This window comes from Typopeltis vanoorti, chromosome 16, assembly GCF_054136105.1.
Source record: "Typopeltis vanoorti isolate ZY-2024b chromosome 16, IOZ_Tvanoo_1.0, whole genome shotgun sequence".
Classification (NCBI taxonomy): domain Eukaryota; kingdom Metazoa; phylum Arthropoda; class Arachnida; order Uropygi; family Thelyphonidae; genus Typopeltis; species Typopeltis vanoorti.
The window spans coordinates 71,644,570-71,658,993 of record NC_143564.1 but is presented as its reverse complement, the minus strand read 5'-3'; the positions used below and the strand labels follow the sequence as shown (position 1 = coordinate 71,658,993).

The 14,424-nt window shown below is 33.8% G+C and overlaps 1 protein-coding gene across 1 annotated transcript in view; it reads left to right on the top strand.

The window, feature by feature from the left end:
- Ak6 (adenylate kinase isoenzyme 6) overlaps positions 1-14,004 on the top strand; it is a 47,790-nt gene extending 33,786 nt beyond the window's left edge. Inside the window, exons 3-4 of the mRNA XM_090405956.1 lie at positions 6,824-6,969; positions 13,089-14,004. Of these exons, the coding sequence (XP_090262082.1) occupies positions 6,824-6,969; positions 13,089-13,284 (342 nt within the window). The 3' untranslated portion in view covers positions 13,285-14,004. The remainder of the gene's footprint in view (positions 1-6,823; positions 6,970-13,088) is intronic.
- The last annotated feature ends 420 nt before the right edge of the window (positions 14,005-14,424 follow it).

The following is a 14,424-nucleotide window of genomic DNA, read 5'->3' as shown; positions in this document are numbered from 1 at the left end:
ACAATCCCTTTTTTCACACTTTTTTGTTTTTGTTGACAAGGTTTGCATAAATCAAAAAACATTTTTATTTGGGCTTGGGTTATGTTTTTATAAAGTGTATTTAATTGCTTGATCATTCTGTCTCTTCCACCATGGCCAATTGACAAATGAGTAGAATACAATATGTCAAACAATTCTTCGGCGTGGACAAACTTTTTCACACTTTCTCGCGCATCTGACAACGGCTCAATGAGTTTTTCACACCCTTGTATAGTTAACACATCATACCTTTGAATTATTTGATAATCTCAAGATGATTCTTTCTTCTTGGAAACTTTTATTCGCTTTACATCTTCAATTATGGAATCATACTTTTGTTTTGTCATTAAAACACTATTATATTTTGAATCTTCGCTAAAGAGGTTTGCCCAGAATCTTTTCATTTTACTCACCAATTCGGTGCTTGCTTGCATAATAGGAGCTAAATTTATCTGCTTTAAAAAAATCACGACACAAATTCACGTGCTAATTCACAGGCAGAAACGAATTTGAAAACAGAATTAGCTATGCTATGCACTAGCAGCCGACGCAAATTATGAGAAATAAAAACAACCGGCAACGACAAGACACTGGCGAAACCAAACTAAAAGTGGAGGGAGAGGGGGGAAGGAGTAGAGAAAGGAAATGAGAGAAACAAACTTTTGAACTTTAACGATACGGAAGCCGTTAATGTGCACATTACCTAGGTAAAATGCAGAAAACTCTTGATTCCTCACGTTAACGGAGCAAATCAGTCAATCTGCAGATTAGCTAGGTAATGTGCACATTAACGGCTTTCGAGCTTTAGCAGTAACATAGATAATGAATAACAGAGGGGATAACGTACATCCTTGTCTCACACCAGACTTATCATTAAACCATCTTCCTGTACTTCCTTCAATTCTAACTGCTGACTTACAACTCAAATAAAGACTAAGTATTGCTTGATATAATGCTCCATTGACACCATATAACTGTAGCATATTGAATAGGTTCTCTCTTGGCACCTTATCATATGCCTTTTCCAGATCTACAAAACTTAAATAGAGATCTTTGTTATATTCCCATGATTTCTCCACTATTTGTCGTAAATTGAAGATCTGATCCTGACAGCCTCTATTTGGCCTGAATCCAGCTTTTTCTTCACCAAGTTTTTCTTCTACAATTCTTCTCAACCGTTTCTCAAGTATATTTGCATATGTCTTACCAGGAACATTCAGTAGGGAAATACCTCTGTAATTCTCACATTCAGTTTTATTTCCCTTTTTATATATGGGTACTATGAGAGCTCTACTCCAATCATCAGGAATTTGTTCTTCTGTCCAGGCCTTCTGCACTATGCAAGACTTTTATACCACCATACTTCAGCATTTCTGATCGAATATCATCTACTCCTGCTGCCTTTCCACATTTTAAGCCTTTGATGGCTTTTTCTACTTGAAGTATGTATTCCTGACTGTATGCCTGTTGAATGTTTTTTACCACTGTGATATCACTGCTTGTTGCATACTTCAAGGATATCTTTTTCTCCCGTTTTCATGTCACCTTTTTCATCTCTAACTCCTTTTACAGTACTCTTTCCTCCATTTCTAAAGCTTCTTCAATAACCTCCAAAATATTTTCTCACCTTCTTGATATTTATTTTTTATATTCTTGCCAAAGTCCTCCTATGACTTTTGTTTAGCTAGTTTTACACAGTATTTCACTTTCTTACATTTGTCTCTGTATTCTCTAAGAGCACAAGCTGACTTATTTGCCAGGAACTTTCTTCACTGTCTCTTTAACTTTTTGTGTGCACCATGGAGTTCTGATTTTTCTATCCTTGCACACAACCCTCACCACATGCCTCTCTGGCTGAATCAATTATGGTTTTCTTCAAGGATTGCCACTGAATCTCCAAGGTTTGATTCCTGTTCTCAAACTCTTTCATTTTTTCTTCAATAATCTTTCTGTATTTTAGTCTACAGTTCACATCTGAGAGCTGCTCAAATTTTATTTGCTTTAAAACTTTCTTACATGTTATTCTTTTCAATATGAAATTCAATTTTATCCTGCTCAAGACTAAATAGTGATCACTTCCAATTTCAAATCCTCTGTACACTCTGGTCTCCTGCACAAGGGAGAAAGCATCACTATCAACAATAACATAGTCAATAAGACATTTCTTATTTCTTGCCTCTTCTCTCCATATGAATTTGTGCAACATTTTTATGTTGGAACATGGTGTTAGTAATAACCAGTCCATGTCCTGAGCAGAAATCCAACAAATATTTGCCATTATTATTAGCTTTGCTCTTTTCTCCAAATTTTCCCAATATATTTTTGTATGTCTGGCAATCATTTCCTACTCTGCTATTTAGATCCCCAACAAGGACCAACTTTTCCATTTTCATTGTGTCAGATGCTTTCTCTAAAGCATTAAAAAATTCCTCCACTCTAACTTAGTAGAACCTTCTGTGGGACCATAGGCACAAATAAGTTTCATTGTTGAGTTCTCTATTCTGATATTTGCCCACATCACTCTACTTGAGACTGCCTGCCATTCAAGAAGATTAGCCTCTTATTTAGTGTTGACAATGGCTACTCCTTCTTTTCCTTGATATAAAATAAACTACTTGATAGATTAGAATGACTTGCAATTTCACTTCCATAAGAACCTTGTCACTCTTGGCAACCCCCTGAGTCTTGCTCCATAAATGACACCTACATTAGAATTATCACTAACATCTATGAGAATGTGGCAGCAACTTTCAGGCTTTTTGAAGAAACAAAGCCTGTCAAAATTAGGAAAGGAGTATGCCAAGACAATACCATATCACTAAAGCTTTTTAATGCAGCGCTACAGAATGTTTTCTAACAATGAATTGAGAACGAAAAGAGATCAAAATTGATGAAGACCATCTTACGTTACCAATTAATGTTTTGCTGATGACATTGTTATTTTTGCCAATACTCCACCTAAATAGCAAAACATGATTTGGGGAACTAGTACACAAAACTAAAGGGTGGGAGGGAAATTTAAAATCTACTTGGAGAAGACTAAGATAATGTACAACAACTTCACAGATAGTTATCTATCTAGGTCAAAAGATTACAAATGATGACAGAATTCAAGGAGGAATAGATAGACCTGTGAAACTGGCATTTAGTGCATTTGGTAAAAACCATAATATCTTTAGTACCTTACCCTTATGTCTAAAGAGAAAAGTCTTTAGCCAGTGCATATTACCTATGGATATGACTTGAACCCTTACCCAGTGTGAGAGAAAAATGTCCAAAGGCTGGAGACCACTCAGAAAAGCATGGAGAGAGAGTTACAAGATAGGATAAGAAATGGAATATATGGATAAGAGTGGAAGATGTCAAAACCCTAAAATGAAAGGCCTAGAGGATGACCATTGAGCTGATTGAGGGATGAAATCAAGAAAAAGAGTAGCTTGGCAACAAGCATCCCAGGATAAGTGGAGAAACCTTGGCAAGATCATCATCCAGCAGTGGATTGAGAACAAATGATGATGATGCTATAGAGAAGTTTCATGTTTATAGATATTTGCCCCGAGAGGTTGGATGTTCATAGAGATATAAAATGTAGAAGAATTAAAACAACATGCCCTCTTTTTGATATTCTACTGATTCAGGAGATCTGCTAGGCCTTAGATATTAATAGCCCATATAATAGATTGGGGAGGGGGAAGAAAGTTACTTTATAAAGTTTCGATTCTCTGAAACTTTTAAAGAAACTGCAGAGGCATAAAAGAGATATAAAATGTAGAAGAATTAAAACAACATGCCCTCTTTTTGAAATTCTACTGATTCAGGAGATCTGCTAGGCCTTAGATATTAATAGCCCATATAATAGATTGGGGAGGGGGGAAGAAAGTTACTTCATAAAGTTTCGATTCTCTGAAACTTTTAAAGAAAACTGCTGAGGCTTTAAATTATTCTCATCTAAACCAGATGTCACAGTAAGTGAAGATTACTTCTACCTAGATCCTAGTTGGCAGAAATATCATCTGAAAGATGTTGGGAGTGACAGTACTTGCTTTTCTTTTCCCTTTCTCTTTGGAGAAAAATGCCAACCAGGCAGGTGGTATTGTTAATACATTATAATCTGTTTTATCATGAAGGTAAATAAATGCAGATGATTTTCATTGTCTGGTGTAACATTAGCATTCTTATTTGATGCTTGAAATGGCATACATTTTTTTAAAGTTTTAAATTTTTCAAAATTTTTTTAAAGTTTGGTTTGCAAGTTCCAGGTTAATAAATCATGGTCTTCCCCAAGGTATTCATCATCATTATCTTCCCCATCTGCATGAGGCAGGTTGAGATTACTATGAACGATAATTTTCCAGTTCAATCTGTTTGCAGCCAAGTTATTTAAATTTCTGTAAGAGTTCAGACAACTTATACTCTTGATGTTTTCTATCCATTTCTTTCAAATCTTCCATTTTGGAGAATTTAGGGAAATCTTTTAGTGAGCATTCTGTACACATGTAACTGTTTTTCTTAGATTCTTGCTATTATTGAAATATAGTTGTAATTATTCTCTGATATGATTAATTTTCATTTTCACTCTATGGCATTTTATTTATATTCATCATCCACTTGTTTTGAAAACCTGTCAATCTTTGTTCTTCCTTGTATTTCGTGACACAAGTCTTTGCATAAAGAACTATGTAGAGTACTATTGAGCTGTATACATTGATTTTTAAGTTCTTTGGAGATATGTGTATTTTTCCATGTAGTTTAGCCATGGTAGACCAGCTTAGATTTATTCTGTGTGTGATAAATTCTTCTTAATTTAAGTTGTCTGTAGTCATTGTGCCCAAGTAATTGAATTTTTAACCTGTTCCAGTTTGTTTCCTGTAGGTTAAGTTCTCTGTTTCTACCTGTTGTTTTGATTTTACTAAAATTTATCTACATTGCTGCATAGTCCTTGTTGTTTTCAAGCATATTTTAAGTTTTCTTTATTATCTGTAAATAATACTATATCATCTGCATATTTTATATAATATAAATTTTGTCCATTCACAGTTCTCTTTTACCAGGTCCTGGTGAAGGTGGGTATCCCTGTGACACCTCGCTAAGTTATTTCACAGGTTTTTTTCAGTTGCTTCAGATTTTATTGTTGCCAAAGTATTTTTGTAGTAGTGGTGATGATATTAAGTATTTTTTCCTCTTTTATTTTTTGTTCTAAATTTATTTTAGAAAAAAGAAAAATTTCTGCTGAGTGCATCAAATGCTTGCTTAAAGACTAGTACTGTATATAAAGCAACAGTTTTTTTTTTTCTTCCCATAACAATTCAGATAATTGTAAAAAAGTATAGATTACATCATTTGTAGATCTCCCTCTCTAAATCATTAGCTCTTCTCCAAAATGTTGCTCATAAGTTGCTTTAATTCTGTTTTGTATAATTCTTATAAATAATTTATATGTGTGACTTAATAAGGTTCTCGGTTTATAATTTGCACATTTCTAAATACAGCCTTCATATATGGGGATTATTCTTCTCAATCTCCAGTCATTAGGAATTTCTCCAAAACTTAAAAGACACTTGATTTAATAACCACTAAATGATGCTTTGCTGTTTCTCCTCTGTATTTCCAGAACTCTTTCAGTATTTCATCTCTATCCAGAGCTTTATTTTCAATTTTGTCATCACAGCATTTATTTCCATCTTTAATATTTTTGGTGTCTCCTCACTTTTACCAAACTTTTTTCATAATTTTCATATTAACTTTTGCAAAAATTTGCTTAAAATAGTCGGTCTGAATTTCAGAAATTTTTTTTTTAATATCGGCAGTCAGGTTGCCTCTTTTATCTTTCATTTTTAGTATATATATAGGTTTTTGTAATATAGGTTTATTTCATGCACGGCAAGAATAACCATAAGTTATTCTTGGCTTGGATGATCAAGTGGCATCTCTGTTCTGTGTGCATGCCTCAAATTTGCAGGCCATTAGTTAGAGAGAGCCTGCTTATTGGAAAAGTATTGTGTTTAGTTTCATCTCCAGAATAGGATTATCTAACCCATAAGTCCCAGCATTTACTTGGGATCTGTGCACCTCTTCCCCTTTTTTTTAAATCTATTTTATTTGAGATTAATGTTTGAGTTGCACGTTAACCCTCCCACAAAGATCTCATTTGCCTTGCAGATCGTAGCTCTCTTTGCAACCAATTTCTATTCATCCATTCCTCTCTGCAATGGTGTTTTAAGTACGTAAGTATAATACACATAGTAAATGCAAACTACAATAGTTGAGAACTTCAATGTATGCAATGTAAATTATTAAGTACAATATGAATTTTTATAGCAGTCTCATGATCTGTAGTAGGTTGAAGCTTAAAGAACACTACTATCATGAGTAAACCAAGAGATTTAGATTATTCTATATTTCTTGAAAACTTGCATGCATGTGGATAAAAATCATAGTTACACCAGAATTTGCAAAAATATTGAGAACATCTTCAATAATTTCATCACAATGGAATAAAAATCACATATTGGCTCTGCTGCATGCTGTTCTTCTAGTTGCTAGTTGGAAAGCACTAATATCAACCAGTCCATGCAAAATATTGTGCTGTTTCATAAGTTTCCATGCATTTTAATCGATTAGTCATGAATGCATTGTATATTTTCCTTTATTCTGATTATTGCTAACTAAATGATCAGTATAACAATATGAAAAAAGTTATTTCTTTATCTGATTACTGCAATATTTTAAGTGTTTAATAAACAAAATGAATAGAAGAAAAAAGAGTAAAAACTAATTGTATCTGAATTTCTTTGTTTACATTTAGGTTGTTGATGAACTGGAGGATAAGATAAGTGAGGGAGGAAAAATAGTAGACTACCACGGATGCGACTTCTTTCCTCAGCATTGGTATGATATCATCTTTGTCTTGAGGACAAATAATACCATTCTTTATGACAGACTTGTTGCCAGGTATATTGCCCTTTAACCTAGTTTTGAAATTTATATTTTTGTATCTGGGCCACATACTTTCGATTTTACATCCATTGTGTACTTCATACCGTGTGATGATCTCTTAATCCTCACAGCTTTTTTTTTTTTTAATTTTTTTCCCACCCCCAAGATAGTTTTTTTGAGTAGTCTACTAGTTACCTTTATTCTTCTTCTAAGAAGTTATAAAATTTCTCCCATCAGAAAAAAAAAAAAAAAAAAATCAGAAAGTCTTTTTCCTGAAGCGTTAAAAATGTCAAATCTCTTTGGTTTATACCAAAGTTAGTTAGTTAGACGAACCATATATATATATATATATATTTTTTTTTTTTTTATATGAAGAATGCAAAGAACCAGCTAGGCCTTCAGCCCCACAAGGGGATCTTTTATATGGAAACCTTTCAAATTTTGCTAAATTATTAGGGCATGTCAAGTATAAGATTATTGTTGACAGCATGCTTTGAAGCCTTATGATTTAGCAAAATTTGAATCTCACACATGACGTGGAGGTTTTTAGAAAGCACTTATCGCTTGAATGCACAAGTAGATGACTATTTCATCATCATCAGCTGAATGCTACAGCATTGCATTTTATTTATTTTTCCTTTCATTAGAATCATCAATGTAAAATTACATAGGCAAAGTGGATATTAGATCCAGCATTATTTCAAAGCCAAATGTAGAAACTATGAAAGTTTCGTAAGGTAAGTTGACGAGAGCTTACGGGAATACACTCCCTGGCATTCACGAGTTATCTTAGTGCAGACTACTTAAAAGACATAGGCACCGCCCAAGCATCTATATATTCTCTTTTTATTAGTCCATTTTGATAAGGTTTCACTTGCCTGCCTGCTGTTTCGAACTGTTTGGTTCTCTTTCTTCAGAGACCAGGCAGAAACCTTAAGAGAGTAAAAACTCTCATTCAATACTAAAGAACTTGAAATATCAGAAGATTTTAGGAATCTTCTGATATTTCTAAAATGGAATGTATTGTTTTTCATTCCAGCATGAGACTATTGCCCTAATTGGAATCTTTTATTGCTATTACTGTTATGACTAGAGGCCTCCAGAGTCAGGGACTCATCAAGGGAAATTGTGTCCAATTTCTAAAAAAAAAAAAAAAAAAAAAAATGCCTCTCCCTGCACTTACATCTTTGCTAATACCTAAATCACTATACATCCAATGAAGAAATTCAAGGTTATATAACTTTTGTTTCCTTTGAACTGTAATAGTGCATTCTCCCGTGAGCTAATTAGCTGCAAGTAAGTAAAATCTACGATTGGTTTGAATGTTGTTAACTGATCTCTTCTGTCCCTAATGATGTCCTTATAATATAGGATGAAATATATTGGAATTAAATAAATTTTTTTTTTATAAAATTTAATAAAATTTATATTTTTTTATGAAATTTATAAGCCATTATAAAAATGTCTACTAGATTATATAATTGCATTAAATAGTATTACAATTTGGCATTCTTTATTAAAAGGCATGGTTTATTAAAACACGGGAATAATTAAGATTGCATGCACTGTGATTAGTTATTCATGTGTGTCATCACTGGATATCATATGATCATTCCTGTACCTCATAGAGTATTAGGAGTGAAGCCCTATGTAGAAGTTGTAGGATTGCAGATGCCTTTTCCACACAGCTGGCAGGATTCAAACTTACAATCTCTTGGCTGAAAAGCAGATAAATAGTCCCCCCCCCCCCAATCTGAAATTAGTTTAGATCAGTTATTGGAATCATCTTAAGCTTTGACAGCAAGTTGCTAGAAGCTCTTTTAAATAAATTATAGATATCCCAGCTTTTTTAACTCTGTTTCTTTTAAAAGTTTAGAAGTATGCAATACAGAATATGCATCTACACTGCTTCCATGTTGCAATTATTATTATAAAAACCTCCATGGAGTCAAAGACTTATCATGGGAGGTCCACTGTTATACACACAGTTTATCATACTGTGCCTTAAATATATTCACTGTCTCTGCACACCCCACACTCTCGGGCAAAGCATTCCAATCACTCACCACTCTCCATGCAAAAAACCTGCTCCTCACTCCCTTGCTCACACCCTCCTTATACAGCTTCTAGGAATGACCTCTTGTTCTCCTGCTATCCTCACCCATTCTGTGCAAAACCTCCCCGACATTAATCTGGTAATAACCTCTTAACAGCTTATATGTCTCAATCATACTCCCCCTCCTCCTTCTATCCACCAATTTCTGCAAATTGCATTTTGTCAATCTGTCTTCATACTCTACATTCCAGAAACCACCTTAGTCAATCGCCTCTGAACTTTTTCCAATGCAATTTCATCTTTTTGAAAACCAGGTGACCAGATCTGTGCACAGTAATCCATATGTGGCCTGATCAAAGCCTTATACAAAGGAACCATAACATCCTTACTTCTACAAGTCAATGTCCTCCGCATCATTCCCATTATCCACTGTGTTGTCTTCACTATTTTAGTAACATCCCCGAAATTTTAGGTCCTTGTCTACAATCACTCCTAGATCTCTCATTTCCTCTACCTCTTCCAAGATATTTGCACCTATTGTGTACTTTACATCCCATCTCTGCTTCCCAAATTTCAAAACTTTTTGCTTTGAAACATTGAATTGACATCCCCACTTATTTACCCATTCAGCCAGTGTATTCAAGTCCTCTTGCAAAGCTACAGCATCCACACTACTCCTGATAGCTCTCCCCAACTTTGCATCATCTGCAAACAACTTCACATCACCATTCAGACCTCTTCAGATAGCATTTACATACAAATTAAACAGCAATGGACCCAAAACAGACCCTTGAGGTATACCACTAGTAACTTTCCTCTTCTGGGATATCACTCCTCCATAGACAACTCGCTGATACCTATCAGACAGCCAATCTCCAGTCCAGCGAACTGATCTACTGTTCAGCCCCATCCATTCCAATTTAATTACCAGCTTGTCATGTGGCAATTTATCAAATGCCTTTGCAAAATCTAATTATACCACTGTATATGTAACACCCTTATCCAACGCATTTGTCACTTTATTATAAAAAGTAAGCAGGTTGCTAAAGCATGATCTTCCTTTAGTAAATCCATGTTGGCTGCCAAAGAGTATTTTTGAATTCTGAATCTTATTCCTAACTAACTTCTCTAATACCTTGACCACAACTCCAGACACACAGACTGGTCTATAATTCAAAGCCTTACTCTTATCACCTGTCTATGAATTGGAACAATTTTACCCTCTTTCCACTCTTTTGGAACTTGACCCAGTTAGAGACTCATGTTGAAAAGATATACAAAAACTGTTGTTAACTCTCTGGCACATTCCCTCAAGACATGTGGTGAAATAGCATCAAAGTCCCACAGCCTTATTTACATCAAGTCTAATCACTTACTATCAGTTCTTCCTCCTCCTTTCTCACTGCTTTCAAGTTCTGCATGATGCCACACTCACAAGAATGACACCTTTAGAAATTACTCATTAAATATCTCAACTATATCCTCTGCAGCAGTAATCATTCCTCCTTTTTCACCAATCAATCCCATCCTACCATAATCATTCTTTCTTCTACTGGTGACATATCGAAAAAACTCCTTAGGATTTTTTTTGGCTGCTTTAGCTAACTGCTGCTCATACTGCATTCTTACTATCCTTATCAAGCTAGTCACCTTCCTTGCCTGCTGTTTGTACTTCTCATGCAACTGGTTGTTATAAATACTCCATAATGCTAACTTTTGTTAGCTAATGCTGTTTTAGTATTCCATTTTCCAATCCAAGTTATATTATATACTTAAACATATTCTTCTGTGTACACTTCAGCTTCTCAGTATTTATTATATTTCTTATAATTTTAATGCATTTAGAATTTCTTATCTTTGCCACTTTAACTGACTTTTTTTTTTTTTTTTTGTTATTATCCAGAGTAAGATGGAGCAGTGATTCTTGTAAACCATTGTTAAATTCAATTTCTAAAGCCTTAATTATTTCTTGTTGTGACTTTGCATCAGGATAGTCATGACAATTATTACAAAGGCTAAAAAGGTTTATTTCCTGAAGCCCAGCATGTGCAAGGTAATGACTTGCCAGTTTTTGTTTTTGTTTTTTTTTCCTCACTATATGCTGTTGTCAGTGTTGGTCTGGATGACCAACACTGACAATTGATTGGCATATGTACTCCATCCAACAGGTTGTTGAGTTCATATCCCGACATGGATGATTCATGAATAAATGTGTTTGAGGAAAAGAATGAATTTCATTGGTCAGTATAAGACTGTTACTTTGGTTATTTGGAGGCCTGAAATAGCTTGAGAAACAGTTTTATGTGTGGTCTCTAGAACAGGTAATAGAAATACAACCTCAGCAAGCAATCGATCATGTGTCTCTCCATGGGCTCTTAGGAATGAGTTTAGGTTTTCAGCAGGAAAAAAAAAAGTGTCTGTGTATACTTCTACTGTAAATGCACTCTTCTCCCAGATCCTGAGTTAAGAATGGGACAAACTGCTATTCCAGTAGAAACAAGCTAAGTTCTTGGACTCATCTTGTACATGTAAAAATAAACCACTGCCAAAAGTGTGTAGTTGATTTTTTTACAGGCCACCTCCTCTCCTGTGTATAATCCACATCCAGTGCTTTGTGAGGTTTTGCAACTCTCATAAAACCTCACAAATCTGTAGATTTACAAATTTGTAAATCTACAAAAATGAAGATCCTTAATTCCAATTAAGCCTTAATTGGAATTAAGGGAAACGAGACTGCAGATGCAGCTGTTAGATCAGCTCACACTTTTTTTGACAATACTTTTTGACAATACAACATATACGGACCACAGACAGTGTATAAGATCAAAGTTAATTTCCCAATGGCAATTAGCTTTGATCTTATAAACTACTGCATCATGGCAGGAAGCGCTGACAAATTGTATGAGATTAAGCCTGAAATTATGCATGGGCAGTCTAGACCATATAGAAACCAATGCACTTCTCATAAAAAGACTGAACCTGTGTGACCTAGGGAAATAAGTAGCCACGACTGAAGAATAGAGTATTGCGTTGCTTGATATAGTGATAAGTGTAAGAGATATTTCCATGCCTTGCTGAGTATTTTTTTTTAATACAATGATATTTAAGTCTTACCTGGTTTCTGATGGCACAGTTTTAATAAATAAATACATTTTTCAGAAATCAATATAGAAAACGCTTACTGTTCAGACAAAGGGATTGACTCCAGCCATAGGCAATTCCTATGTTTTAGAATTTCGTGCACATAGTTACAACATTGAGAATAGGGTGGGGGGTCAAATTGAAGGAAAGGATTAACTGGAGTAGACTAAATCAAGCAACGGATTGAGAACGACGGAGTCACGACTGTTAAGAATAATAAGTTAAGCGAGTTGAATAAACAAGATAAATAAGTATATATTTCAAACTAAGTATAGAACCAAAACTTAAAGAAAATAAGTATCACATATATTACAAAGGCACAGACGACTCACGATTTTACATTATCTAACCATTAGTTCACTCATGGTACTAATACTATGAACTGTAAGCAAATGGCTTTTCATGGGTGAGATTCTAATGAACCTCTTTAATCAAAACAGTCAGTCATTACTAGTCATTAAAGGGGGGGGAAACTTTGGTAAGGTACTCTTTTTGACAAATTGTACTTAATAATTCTTTCCATGTTTAACTTTCATGTTGAACATTTGAAGTTCACAAGTTCTATCAGGAGTTAGCTGAATCTGTAAAGAAACAGTAAATTTACACCTTTTAATGTTGAATCAAATAAAAATCCTAAATAATGCAACCATGACTGATCAACTTCCTCAGCAAAATTTCTCTTGTGCTTTAAATGCTACCCTGATCCTGAGTTATATTAAAGATGTAGATCAGGCTAATATGAGGAGATTAGAAGACAGGTTATTTATTATTGGATAACCAGAATTTTACTATATTTCAATATGTGTTTATATACCAGATATATGCTAGAAATGTTTACTATTTGAAACAGAACTTCCATCTTTGAAATTTTGTTAAGTTGTCTTGCTGTAATTCATGTTACATGAACTCTTATTTGTTATTGTTATATTTATTAAAGGGGTTACAAAGGTAAAAAATTGGAAGATAACATTCAGTGTGAAATTTTCCAAACCATACTAGATGAAGCACGGGAAGCATACAATCCAAGCATTGTTTTTGAATTACAAAGCAATACACCAGATGATATGGAAGGAAATCTTGACAATGTATATGAGTGGATAGAAATATGGAAGACCAGGAACATGCATGGATAGCAGGTGATATTTGAATGCCTTAACTAAAATTCCGTATATTATTTAAAGCTTAACTGTTGTCTTATGCATAAAGTAGGCATAAAGTAAGACATGCAGGGCTGCCTTTGTATATGGACATTTTTGTAAACTTCAAGTATAAGTAAAGTTAATGTATATGTTTAAAATAAGAATGTGATATGCAGTCCTCTTGTAATTTTTGAGTTCCTTGAATTATTTTGTAAGAAATTAATTTTTTCCTCTCTTTTTTATGGATAACTAATTAAAAAGCAAGAAGCTGTGGATAATGAAAATAACTTTGAAATATTCTATGAATTATGTATAGATTTGAATATGCCTATGTAATTTAATGTTGTTATGAAATACTTTTATAAATATATTTTTTACTAGAGATTAAAAATAAGTATGGAATGGCATTTTTCTTGATAGATCATGATGAGAGTAGAAATCCTGAAACGTATGTTGAATGTTTTGTAATCCTCTTGTAGACAACCTGGTTTGTCACATTGATTTTGATAGCCCAACAAACATTAAAGGTATCTGAATGAGTCATAAATTAATAATTTGGTCCATGGTATCAACATTAAAGGCAAAATGTATGTTGATTAAAATCTCTTAGTATTTGGTGTTGTATCTGATGGTCTTCAACATATTCAGAAATTTGTTGAAAAATATCAGAGTTTAATACCCTTTCAGTTTAATAAACTCTTCTTCAGAGTGGTATTCGATCTATATATGCAAGTCACATTTTATGCACACTAGTTAACAAAGACATCCAAGAAAAATTACTAGTTTTCATTACTTAAATATTTGGAATAAACAATTACACACATGTTGTTATATAAATGAACATGAAAAAGTAAAAAGTTTGAAGGTATTATTTATGCTTTCCAGTGGTATTCAAAACATTTAAGGTTGTTCAGCTTCTTTCTTCCACTCTTTTATTTATTTGTTTATTTTTATTTTGATGTCCTTCACAGTAGTAATAATAATCACTTTTACTTTTTTATTTCTGAATTTGTGCCAGTTTGATGTAGATCTATGGTGTTGAATCATTGGCACTAATTGGTAGTCACTAGTAAATCATATACAGTTAACTTTTATGTTAGAAATTTTAGGAACCAAGAAAAAAAAATTCATCAA